At 55.2% G+C, this 13,170-nt stretch overlaps 1 protein-coding gene across 2 annotated transcripts in view; it reads right to left on the bottom strand.

Annotated features, from left to right (window-relative positions):
- Positions 1–5,432, bottom strand: part of HNF4A (hepatocyte nuclear factor 4 alpha) — a 24,409-nt gene extending 18,977 nt beyond the window's left edge. For both annotated transcript variants that reach the window (XM_021689056.1, XM_021689057.1), the window contains exons 1-3: positions 5,318–5,432; positions 1,269–1,443; positions 46–140 (exon numbers count right to left, since the gene is read on the bottom strand). In XM_021689056.1, coding sequence (XP_021544731.1) covers positions 46–140; positions 1,269–1,443; positions 5,318–5,432 — 385 coding nt within the window. The remainder of the gene's footprint in view (positions 1–45; positions 141–1,268; positions 1,444–5,317) is intronic.
- Positions 5,433–13,170: the final 7,738 nt, after the last annotated feature.

Genomic DNA, 13,170 nt, shown 5'->3' with positions numbered 1-13,170 from the left:
GGGGGGGGGCGGGCAGCGGGCGGAAGCTGGAGGACTGAGGCTCACCTTCCTTCTTCATGCCAGCCCGGAAGCACTTCTTGAGCCTGCAGTAGCGGCACTGGTTCCTCTTGTCTTTGTCCACCACACACTGCCGACTAAACCTGGGGAGGGCTCGGATGGTGGGATGCAGAAGGCACAGCCCTCCCATCCCAGGGCTGAACTAGAATGCTGGCCATCCCCGCCTTGACTCCCAGCCTCCCTGCCCCTATCACGAGAGTTATGCTAACCACGAGAAAGGCCTCTTTCATGGACTCTCTAAGAATCCACCCCTGTCCTGCTGAGGCTTGGAGAGGTGGCACGTAGCCCGGGATCACTCAGCCTGATGGTAGAACTGAGTTGGGAACTCTAGCCCCTTGAGGACGGGGGCACTGCTCTCCCTCCCACGTTCTAGGGAAGTCCAGAGCCCCTGGCAGGCTTCTTGTTATGGCTCAGAGCCAGTACGTGGTTGGCCTAAGTGACTCTCTTGTAGGCAGAAGCAGTGCCCCACGGGTGGGGAAGGGCAGACCCCTGAGTGTCAATGGGGGCTCTGCCATTGATTCAAGCTGGATGACCTTGGACAGATTCCTGGCCCTCTCCAAGCCACAGCTTCCTCATCTATAAAACAGGAAGATTCATAGCAACCGTGTCAGAGGCGTGTCGACAGGCGGGAATGAGAAAATATGTGGATGGGACTTGGCACAGCATCTGCGGATGGCAACTCCTCATAACTGAATGCTATTATTTTATTATTGTTGTTACTCAGAATGGGAGGTGCTTTCGAAGGAAGGATCCCCAAGGCCTTGGGAAGCCCTTGGGGTAGGCAGAAAGGCCTGAGGCCAATCCCCTATTTGCCCCAGGAAAAGCACCAGGCTGGGGGATGGGCCCCATCCTCTGAGGCTTCAGAGGAGGCTTGATGCCAAGCCTCATGGATCCTCATTTGCTAAATAGGAAAAATAACGATGGGCTTGTAGGGCCAGTTAAATACATACAAAGACTCAGTATGTCTGACATACAGTAAGTGCTCAGTAAAGGGCAGCTGGTAGCTTTATGATCAGTGAATGAGGTTCCTAGAATGGATGTTTCCATCTGGATCCCCGAGGCCTCAGAAACCAGAGGAAGCTTAAAGGCCTCAGAAGGCAGATGCCTCTGGGACCTAGTGAGGGAGCAGACAGACTCTGGGGAACATCATTAGCCCAAGCGTACCCATTTCCCAGCTAGAGAAATCAAGCCTCTAAGCAGGGGCTCCTCACCTGCAGGAGTACATGTGGTTCTTTCTCACGCTCCTCCGGAAGAAGCCCTTGCAACCGTCACAGCTCGAGGCACCGTAGTGTTTCCCAGTGGCCCGGTCCCCACAGATGGCACACAGAGCGCTGACACCCAGGCTGTTGGGTGCGTTGAGGTTGGCACCTTCTGATGGGGATGTGTCTGCACCAGAGGAGACAAGCGTGAGGACTCAGGAGGGGCCCTGCTCTCCTGGGGGCTTAGGTACAGAAACCAATATGAGCATTGTGGGGATCTCCCCCTCAGGGCTTCAGCCTTATCCAGACCCGGGTGCTGTTCCCACTCCCTCAATGACCTTGGGCAAGTCCCTTGGCACTTGGAACTCCCGTTTTGCACTTATTACTTAGGGATGGTTGTGCCAATGACTTACCAGAGTCATTAGTGAGGGTCTGCTACTCCACGGTGGAGACTGCTAGGCCCAGTTTTTTCTGGGAAGTAATGAAAACTTGACCACCCCCTGGGATGCATCTGAACCTTACAGACCCTGACTCACTGGGCACATAGACCCCCAGCATCTGCTCAGAACCTGCTCAGGTCGTATCCAGAGGCCTTGCAAACTCTCCCAGGGAATTGGAAGACATGCACCAAGGACAGTGGCCCATCTGGCCCCCTGGGAGGGTTATGGCAAGGTTCTGGGAATCTTCCAAATACCACCTGCCTCAGACACAAAACCATTGCATCTATGTAAGTCTGAGAAGGGGGGAAGAGACAGGCGGCAAAGAGCTTGGGTGGGGTGCTTGGGGTCCTTGGGTGCTAGTGCCGCCACTAACTCATCTGTGACCTTGGGTGAGTCCCTTTTCCTCTCTTCAAGTTCCCCCTGGGCCTCAGTCTCCCTAACTGTAAAAGGCAGCAGTTCCACTGTTCTGGTTGTTTGCAATTTTTTTTTTAAATTTCAGTAGCCGGACCATCTTTGTGTAACCAGATCTTCCATCGAGGATAGACAGACCTCTTGGAGATGATAAACGCCATGGACCATCTCTCCGGGAAAAATGCGTGCAAATGCACACTACACAGTCATACATACACGGGTTTCCATGGATCCCCCGAATCCGACCTTGAATTCCTAAGGAACACCCCACTGAGAACTGGAGAGGGGCCTCGTGCTGCAGTTAAGGACATACATACATGCTATAGCCCTTCTGCCAAGCTTAAGTCTGACTTTGCCTACTTCTTAGCCGGGTGACATGGGCTGCCTGAGTTTACTCCATGGCTTTGTTTCCTTGCGTGTGAAATAGGGAGCATAATAATCCCCTAAGACTGCGAGGAGGATTCAGTGAATCAGTGTAGGTGACATGCTCGGTACATAAAAAGCACTGTTATCAGCATTTGTGAAGGAGTATCTTTTCTGCAGAATCAAACTCCTGGAGCAGACGACATCCAGCCTTCAGGCGTAAGCGGACACCGCTGCATCTCATCTCGGCTGTCGCCTGGCTGACATCTCCTAGATTCCTGAGGGTGCCCAGAGCTCGGCCCCCTCCACTTGGTGAATTATTCCCGGAGATGGGGATAATTGTTAAGCCACGTTGGTGCCCTTTCTCCCTCAGCCTCACCTCCCTCAACCCCTGGGGAGATATGACCCCACAACTCCTGGCCGTTCAGGTGGAGGCTGGGGGCGGGGGTTCTTCCATCCTGCGCAGAAGGGGCCGGGTGCTGCTGAGTGTTTCACCTCACCACTGCATTCGGCAGGCAGACTCCATTCTCCGGGTGAGAACACCAAGGCTCAGAGAGGACCAGTGACTTGCCCAGGGTCACCCCACTCCTGCTAAGTGGAAGAGCCAGATTTACAGCCCAGGTGTGCTGGATGACTGTGGCCCGTGCTGGACGACTCTAGCCCGTGCTGCCCTTGCTAGGGTGTCTGCTGGGGCCTCGGATGAACAAAGACCCTGCTGTTGTCGCTGCTTCCAAATCAGGGGTGGGAGACAAGTGGGGAGCTCTCCATGGAGAGCTGGAGCCACCAGCTCAGGAGGTATGTAAAATGTAATCCCAACACTCACGCCCCCTCAAAGGCCAGTAGAGAACGCAGACCCTTCTTACGGATGCCCAGTGTCCTTGAGACGACCCATGTGGGGCGAGGACCAGCTACCAGTGCTGAGCACCAGGGGCCTTACCTTACTGAGTCTTCCCATTAGCTCTGGGAGGCAGGTGCTATTAGGTGTTCCCATTTGACAGATGAGGAAACAGAAGCTCAGAGAGCTTCCTCAGAGAGGAAGATGGCTTGTGGAGTTCACACAGGTAGGAAGGATCTATGCCCAACTTTTGAGCCCAGATCTTTCTGGCTCCTGAGCCGGAGGCCGTGCTATCCACGGGACACCAGTGGTGGCCTCTGCTTCAGGTGCATGCGACTCCTGGAAGGTGCAGGCTCTGAAGGGGTGACGGGGCTGGCCCCAGGGAGTAGTCTGGGGCTGGGCAGTAGCCAGGAGTGTGACAGCACACAATGTCCCCAGGGGTCACACGACACCCTGCCTAGTGCAGAAGCTTTTTGCTTACCATTTGCTGTGATTTTCCCCTCAATTCCCTTACATGGACACTCCTCAAAGCTGGCTGGCCAGCAGGCCTGTGGTGATTGAACCCATTTTGCAGCAGATAGAGAGGCCAAGCAAGGGGACAGGATGTGCCCGAGGTCGCACACTGGGTCCACGGCAGGAACAGGTGAGCAGCAGGTGAGGCTGACCATGGGCATGGCAGTCACATCTTTCTGACTAAGCCAATCTGACCACAAGCATCACAGACCTTGGCTGAAGCTGTAGAGCCATGGAAGGAAGGCAGGTGGCAGGCTGACCTTGGTCACCTGCCACACACCTTATTTGAGGCTGGCCTGGGGCCTTTCCCCTCTAGAAGCTTCTTAGCTTCCAGGCTTCCTCCCTTCCCCTACCTCCTTGGGGAGGAGAACCTCCCACCCCAGCTTCAGATGTGCTCTTGGTGGTGTGGGAACAAATATATAAACCTGAGGAGAGACAACGTGGGCAACAAAATCAGCTCAGAGAGAAATGGACGTGTGGCTCAGGTGAATCTCCTTTGGCAAATGGCAATTATCAACGCCCTGCATATCATGTCTGCATAATCAAGTTTAGCGGAGAGTACTGATCACCCCCCGGTCCAGGAATGCGCACCTGGACAGGAGCAGGTACAAACAGGGGCACGAGACAGAATGCGCATACAGGACATCCGTCCAGAAAGCACAGGGCACACTAACAGATCCGCATCCACAGCGCCTGTGTGCGAACATCCACAGATACACAGACACACACTCACTGCTGCTTCCGTACACAAGCAAGACAAACACATGCACCTGTAGACACACCAGCGAACACAGATGCAGTAATCAAATACAAACGGAAACGGACAGAACAAGCGCACACAGACAAATGAACACAAACATGCAAATGGATTCCCGGAGGCCCATACATGCCAACACAGTAACCCCCCCCACCCACACAGGAGTGCACAGAAACTCGTGCACACACACCTAGACGAGGCCATGAGCACACCACAACACACACTGCTGATTGGCATCTCACTGAACAGAACTTCCCTAAGAACTCCATTTTCTAAGCGGGGCGTTCACCCCAGGAAAGTCCCAAAGACACCCAGTGATGCCTCCATCCAGAATCTCCAGGGACAGAACATACCTTTCTATCTCTCTGGACCTAAGCCCAAAGGGTTCAGGAAAGGGCATAGTCGGGCCCAATTATTGGAGCTAGACGCAAAGGGGGAGGTCACCATTATGTCGCCGCTCCCAGTGACGCACTGAGCAGAGATAGCCTTGAGGTACCAGGGACCGGACGGGCCAGATAGGAATACCTGGGATCCACTTTTGCTGGAGAGTTGCCCACGCAGGTCTCCCCTCACTCAGAATGCCTCTGGTCGCTGTACCTGGGCACACCTGTTTCACCTGTACTGACCTCTAGACCCGACCTGCCCTTTTCTATCATTCTCCTCCCAGCCCAGCATTGAGTGCCACAGACCCGCTCCCCAGCGGCACACCTGGGCACACCTGGGCACACCTGCCCCCACCTACCATTGCCCATCGTCAACACCTGCACATTCTCGAACTCGAGGGTGGTGTAGGCTGGGTCCAGCGCGGCACTGTAGTCAGCCATGTCCATGTCGACGAGGGTTTTGGAGAGGCGCATCCTCCCCTCCCACACCTCGGACGCTCGCCCTGCCCAGGATGCCCACCCCGAAGTCTCCGGGCAGAGCCCCGGCCCCCGCCCTCCACCCTCCCCACCGCCTCCTCCCAGGGGCCCTCTCTGCCTTCCTGCGTTTCAAACCGTCCTCTGGGAGGATCTGCCGGGAGTCTTGGCCTAGCCCCTGCGAAGGGGTGGAGGCTCTGCCGGGGAGGGGTGGGGGTTAATGGTTAATCGGCTCCCCCACTGGCGGAGTGGCTGGGCGGGGCTGCAGGGATTTGGCTATTTGTTGGTTTCTGGTGGACACCGGGGTGCTATTACAACAGTTGGGGCCCTACCTCCCCGATATTCAGTTATGGATTTCTGTAAGATGGGCACGCTAACTTGCCGGCACTCATTTGACCCCTGACTCAGCCACCCCCCCCCCAAGTCATTGTTGCCCCAAGTGAGGCATTCTAACTGATATGCTGAGACACTGACAGCCCACCTCCAAGATGCCCTGATTCAGTAACTTCCCAAATCATTGACTTCTACCCTCAATGCTCTCGAGGAGATAAAGGTGCCTTGTGGCACGTGAATTAAAGGCCTAAATCCCAGGCCCCAGACACCAATCTTCTGGATCCTCCTTCTGGGAACTCCCTTCCAGTTGCCCACCTCCCTGGGGCATAGCATGGACTCACCCCGGGTTCTCCTCCTCTGCTCCCCATGACAACCCTGCGGCCGCCACCAGCCCCCACAGCGGCCAGTTGTTCAGGCCCCGCCAGACGCCGTCCCCCAGTGCCCTCACCTCCTCCTGCTTCCTTCCCCCGCCCCCGTCAACGGCCGGAGACTTGCAGCCCCACAGACCTGGATTACACTCAGGTGCCTAGCCCCTACCAATCATGACTTAGGGTAAATGATTCTCCTCCTGCAGCCTCAGTTTCCTCCTCTGTAAAAGGCATCATCGACCTCAAACGGTGGCTTGAGTATTAAACGAGATGGTTCCAGGCAGCACCTATCAAGTGTACATCCCTCCTCCCCCACCATCCCATTTCTATCTCCCTCTTCTCTCCACCCTTCGCCTCCTTCAGAGGGGCCTTCGTGGGCCTGTCACCCCGGCAGTCGCACAGGGCTGCGCGCTTAGGTCCCTGTGTTTGCTTTAATGCTCTGCTGTTGCTGAGATTCTGAGTGATTTCTGAAGGCGGCGCCCTGCAAGTTCGGCAGCTGGTCGTGCCTGCCTTTTGCGGTGCTCACCCTGTTCTCGTCATGCCCTCCGGCCCCCTGGGCCCTCGGCACAGGCCCTGCCAGGAGCTCCCCACGTAGCCCAGGAGGTGAGGTTGCAGTGCAGGAGGTAGAAAGTGCAGGCAAGGGCAGAAGGGTCTAGACTTGGGAGCCTGGGAGCCCGTCCTCTTTGGCCAGCTGGAGCAAGAGAGGGTCAATTAGCTACAGCCGATGAGCGAGTGGCGAGGGGGTGTGTTAGTGATGGAGTGAATCAAGGAATGAGTGGGTGAATTAGTGAAAGAGTGAATGAGTCAGTGAATGGGTAAATAGGTGGCAGGGTTTCTGTGTGGGCAAATCAGTGGGAGAGGCGGTGTGTATTTGAGGGTGGGCAGAGGCATCCCCCTCATTCTTCCCGTTATTAGAAGCCCCTTCTCTGCCCTGTGTAGCCTTGTTCTGCCCCTCTCCATTGTCCCCCCGGAACTGAGATAGGGATGTGATTGTTCTGGAGGGGAAGAGAGGCTGGATTTGATGTCAGGAGACCCGGGTTTAGGAGCTAGCTCTGTCACTATTCGGATGACTTTGTTCAAATCACATCTCTCTTGGGGCCTCGATCTCCCCATCTGCAAAATGGGGAGATCTTGGCCCATTTGTCTGTTAGTCAGGACAAGACTCCCAGGGAGGGAGGAAGACAGACCCCCCCCCCCCCCCCACAGTCTGCACCTAGAGTTTTGATAAAGGCCTGAAGGAGACTTCAACCACTGGCAGGTTCCTCCCGTGCCCACCTGGGGACATCAGACACCAGCTCCAGTAGCTGAGACAGAGCTCAGCTGGGCAGGAGACCTGATTGAGGGATAAACACAGAGGAGAAGGAGGGACAGCTCTGGGAGGAGCTGACCCCAGGTCCTGCCACCTGTCTGGCACCTGGGATGGGCCACACACAGCTACTCCTCTCACAAGCCAGCCATATGTGACCTCCACACACGGCGGCTCGTCAGTTCCAAGAGGCACACTCCCCCGTCACCAGAAGTGGGATGTGATTATTGGCCTGTAAGAGTTTCACTGGTAACAAAAATAACAATTTTTCAATCTCTATAGATTACATGTTAGATTGAATTAAATGAGGTCTATGGTCCACTGGGGTGAGCCATGACATGCCACATACATGACCCGTTACAGAGAAGACCCACCAGCTGGATAGTCCACATATGACAAGCTACCAAGTACACAGAGCGTGACATAAACACTTTACCAAACACACAACATGCATGACCCACTGCTTATGAGTCACGGTCTGGAAACCTGTTTCATACCCCACTCACGTCCCACACATCACAACCTACTCAGCATGTAAATTTATCCACTCTTGAACTATAACTGCCCACATGTGAACTTGCATAATTGATTACAGACATGCTCTATTGCACCCTTAGCCGACCCCAAACATTATCTTCTAGAAACATGTCCCTCATATAAACGACACGCCGCCTATAAGATCTACTGGCTCTGTGATCTCAAGCAAGTTATTCTTTTGAAGCCTCAGTTTCTCCTTCTGTAAAATGGGCCTAACTTGTAGTTTGTTGTGAAGATTAAATAAAATAATATTATAGGGGTTCTTAGTCCTTCTTCCCTCTCCCCCACCGCAAACACCACTTTGAGGGTAAACCACAGGCCTTGAAATCAGACAGAGCTAGGTCAAAATCCAGGCACTGCCAACTTCCCGAAACTATGACATCAGGTCCCACCCCTCCCCGCCTTAGTTTTGGCATCAGATAAATGGGCTGGTACCTTTTTTGCAGGGATGGTGTGGGCATTAAATGACCAAGTGTAGGCATCTGGTCAACAGGGGCAATTATCACTGGTGGTTGATTCCTTGACCCACCAGCCACACAATTGGTGGCAATCAGGACCCCTGCTCAGGAGAGCTCCTGGGGATGGCCTGCCCAGCCATGGACAAACCCGGGCCTCTGCGCCATCAGCTCGGCAGCCTCTCTTGCTCTCTGCCCCGCCCCGTGGCCTGTCTGACCCCACTCGACATGCGGTGGCTCCCAGGGGATAACAGAGGACCTCAGAGCTCACTGAGAGGTCCAACTCCTTCATGTTGTAGATGGAGAGATGGAGGCCTCTAGAAGGGCAGGAGGGCTCGCGTGGGGCAGCCAGGGGGGAGGGGCTGCCGCAGACCCAGCTGTGGGCAGAGCGCTCCAGCCTCCAGTGCAGACAGTGGTGAAGAGAGCTGCCACTCTGGACCACTTCATTTTCCTTTTAAACCACAATAATGGCTAATGTTTCTGGAGAGATTCTGTGCTAGGCCCACCCAGTGCTAAGACCCTTCCACTCTTATTTTATCTGCTCTGCTTTACAGATGACAAAACTAAGACTCAGAGACAAGAAGTGACTTGCCTAAACCCACACAGGAGGGGCTGTAATTTGAGCCCAAGTCTGACTCCAGGGCTGAAGGGCTCCCCCCCATATACTGCCTCCCTCCGAGAATCCCAGACAGGACGTCGGAATTCGGGAGCGCTGAGCTGGTGATTCCATCACATTACTGCCCGGAGCTCGGGGATCTGAGGAGCCAAGGAGCCTGTCTCTGGTCACATGCAAGTTCAGAGGCATCCTCCAGACACTGGCCACCCCAGGCTGCCTGGCATCTTAGCTTCCCCTGGGCGCTTACCACCCCACTATCTCTGGTCTTTCCTCGCCCCACCCCCACCCCCCCAGGGAGTGGTGCAGGGAACCCGGACTTATCAAGACAAAGAACAAAAGTCGTGGGGGAAAGAAGCCAAGAGCCATCTCCACTCTGGGGTAGGGCCCTCCAGTTTCGCCCCTTTGAAATTTCAAATTCCAGTTTGTGGACAAAGTCCTAAACTTTCTCACAATATAGGTCCCCAACCACTGACCAAACTCCAGTCCAGGCAGCCAGCTGGTCCGGGGCTGGCCCGGCCCTACCGCTTCCCTTGGCAGCATTCAAGTCCAGGGGGAGGGGTCCTGGGCTGGCTGGGGTCTGCCAGGCCATCCCTGCAGACAGGGACCACCCCATGCGAGAGGGACCCCCGCCTGCCATCTGAGAGGACAGCTCTTCCTGGAGCTGGGATCTGTCGCTTGCTGGTACCAACAGCAGATATCAGGTAAGCCCCCTCCCTGTTCTGGGCACCTTCTCTCTCCCTTGAATTCGTAAAATGCTGCCCATACCACCCTCCTCACCTGGATAAGGCCACATTGGCCTAATCCAGTCATGACCTCAGAGAACTTCAAGACTGGAAAGGGTGTCTCAACCAACCCACCCATTTGGTGGATGGAGAAACTGAGGCCTCCAGGGCAGTGGCCGCTGACGGCAGGTTGAACCATAGACCTCAGGCCCCTCCCTGAGCCCCAGAGGGTGGAGGGGACCTGCTCAAGGCCACACAGCGGTGGAGGGGGTGGCTTCAAAAGAAGACCCCGAGCTCTGTGAGGACCCCTGTCCTTCATCCCAGCCCTCAAGGGCCCTGGCAGTGCCTCCCGGGGACCCTGCACGGGACAGCGTTTGTTCCCTCAGTCGCTGACGGCCACGGGGTTGCCACGGGAGTACTTCCGAGAGGAAGATGAGGGAGCTCGGGGCTGAAGGCCAGTGGCTTTGGAAGGAAACAACATTCAGGTGGTTAACTGATAACTGAGCCCCATCCTTGGGCCCCCAGAAGCCTCCTTCCTCCCTCTCCTCAGCGTGATTAAGACGAACTTACTTGCCTGCTAATCATTGCTGAGCCTGTTGATTTTGCCTTAAAAAATTAACTGGGCATGAGTTTGCGGTTTGCCTCACCCCTAACCCTGAAAAGGCCTGGGTGGGCAGGAGGCCACCCGGGTTATGCAAGAGGCTGCTGGCCTCCCCGCGCACCTCAGTGCCTCCTCTCCTGCTCTCTCCAAAGGGTAGGTTTTGCTCAAGAGTCAACAGTCTGCTTGTCGCCCCTGCTCTGGGTCCTGAGCAAATTTGCCTTGTTACCAAAGAGAGATAAAGGCAGCTGGGGGGAGAGTTTTACAAACAGGGATGCGGAGCGGCAGCTTTGAGCATGGGATTCTAGAATCCTGCAGTGTCAGAGCCTGGAGAGCGCTTAGGAGGATGTGGGCCCTGGGGGCCTTCCAAATGGGATCTGAGGCTCCCAGGAGCCAAGGAGGGTAGGCACGGGCCCTGCTTCACCCGGTGCCTGCCTCTCAGACTCTTAGATGCCCTCCCCTTAATATTTCCTTTGAAAGGTAGAGCCAGAGCCGATGGCGGCAACTGGAAAGATGCTGGGCCCGCCTCAACCCCTCACTCCTTTATGCAGATTGCACGGGGCGGGGGGTGGGGGTGTCATTGTCCAGGGACAGAAGGTGACCCCAGGTATTCTAAGTCTCCAGCTAACCTGAGGAAGACAGGGGCTCTCTCTGGACTCAGTGACGTGTTCTGGACATTAGCAAACAAGATGCAGTGCGAATGCCCTGCTCTGCTGTTCACCCCGCTTCCTGTGGCTGGCTGGAGGCAGAGAGGTGCCTAGAGCCACCGAGAGTCTGGGCCCTGTGGGCCCTCTGAGGGACAGTCGTGAGCTGTAACCCAGAGGCTCCAACTTAGAACCCGCTCAGCCACGTCCTCCCTCTGGAGGCGTCAGGCCCCAGAGAAAGATGCAGGGCCCTTCCCTGACTCTGGACCTCCCGTGGATCTGTTTCCTCACCTGTGATTGCGAATAATCATACCTACCTCCCAGGCTTGGCAGGAGGAGGAAGCGGAGCGTGCATAGCCACGGCTGGTGTTAATGCAGCTGTTTGGGGGGCTTTGCGTGGGTTAACTCATTAATCCTTACAACCAGTCGATGAAGCGGGCAATCGTTTTATCACCATTTTGCAGACCTGAGGCACAGAGGGTTTGAGCCACGGGCCCGAGTCATACAACATGCAAGGAACAGGAGCTGGGATTCCAACCTGAGCGGTCTGGCTGCAGAGTCTGTGCTCTTAACCCCGGGGGCCACCCTGCCCTTCCAGGGCTGACACTCGGTGCCCCCAAGGCAAGCTGGCCAGTCCGATGACAGAATAAGCTCCATCCTGAGGCACATGCGGGCTGTGTGCATGGACTGTGAGGGCTGGAGGAGGCCTAAGAAGGCAGGCCTGCCTCTGGACTAGAGTGGTCAGGGATGGATTCCTGGAAGAGGTGGCATCCTGGGTCAGGGGAACATCCAGAAGCAGAGAACATGGTGGGTGATGGCGGAAGGACATGGACGGCACGCTGGCCAGAGAGCAGGGCATTGTGGGAGATGCTGACCATGAGGCTCAGGAGGTGGGTAGAGTGTAGGGGCTGGAGAATGATCAGGAAGGAAGCCAGGAGGACTTGGATCTGTGTGGGCGGGGCCTGCCTGAGGGCGGCCTCCTGCCAGGTGGCTTGTGACTTCTGGGCTGAGGCTGTTGTTGTCCCTCCTGTTTATATCCCTCCTCCCTCCTGGTTATGTTCCTGACTTTATCTGCAGAAGTGACCTTCGGAGTGAGATGGGGCCTGCTCAGCCCCTGTGGGGCCTGAAGGATGAGAGCAAGCCCCCGCCTGGCCCAGGCCCTGGTCATGGCGTAAGGCATGAAAGCCTTATCCCAGGAACCGCCCTGGGTCTCCCTGCACCCAGGTACTGAGGGGCCCCAGGGATTTGCCTGAAGGTCACTGAGGTGTGGTGTTTGGCAGTCCTGAGACTCAGGCCAGGGCTGCTGCATACCGTTGTACAGGTTGCTCACTGCACAAAGGTTCTCCGTGCAAGGAGGTGAGTTGGTGTGGAAATCTAGCTCCTCTTCCACTTAGCAAACCAAGTGCCCATGGAGATTCATCTGCCCAGAGGAGAGCACCTCGTATTTATGTTCACAAAGTTTCCATGAGAGCCCTGCCTCAGCTCTGCTTTCAGCCACTCTGTGACCTTACGCAAGGTCATTTCCCTCCCTGGCCTTGGTTTCCTGTTTGAAAAGTTGGCTAGCATAAAGCAGAGACTCAACCCTGACAGTGAATTAGATTCATTTGGGAACCTTTAAAAAAATACTGATGCCCAGGTCCCATCACAGGCCAGTGATCAAATCTGGGGGATTGCGGTGGGTGGGTGCTAGGCATCAGTATTTTTTAAAGTCCCTAGGTGATTCTGATGTGCAGCCAAGATTGAGACCCACGGTGGGAGCTAGAAAGGCCTAGATATGCATCCATGTTCTGCAACTCACTAGTTGCAACTTCAGTGAGGCTCAGTTTCCCCATCTATAAAATGGGAACGATGAATAGCTTCCTGGTAGAGTCAGAATGCCGATTCAGTGGGATGATAATTCAGACAGTGCCTGCCACTGTGGCTGGCATGTAGGGAGCTCCTGATTCTTGGTACCAATGACCAGTATTTTGCTATTGGCAAAATAAGATTGGCTTGAAATAAAGGGCCTTTCCAGGTCAAAAATTCAGAGACTCGGAGGCAGGCTTTCTCTGTTCCTTATGTCAAGTCCTCATACTTTGGTCTCCGTCTTGGCTGCACGCCTTTCATATTATTGAGGCCTTTGTGATTATTATTATTACTTGATATTTTACTTAATTTAT

Source organism: Neomonachus schauinslandi, chromosome 10 (genome assembly GCF_002201575.2).
Source record: "Neomonachus schauinslandi chromosome 10, ASM220157v2, whole genome shotgun sequence".
NCBI classification, from domain to species: domain Eukaryota; kingdom Metazoa; phylum Chordata; class Mammalia; order Carnivora; family Phocidae; genus Neomonachus; species Neomonachus schauinslandi.
This window is presented reverse-complemented; position numbering and strand designations above follow the sequence as displayed.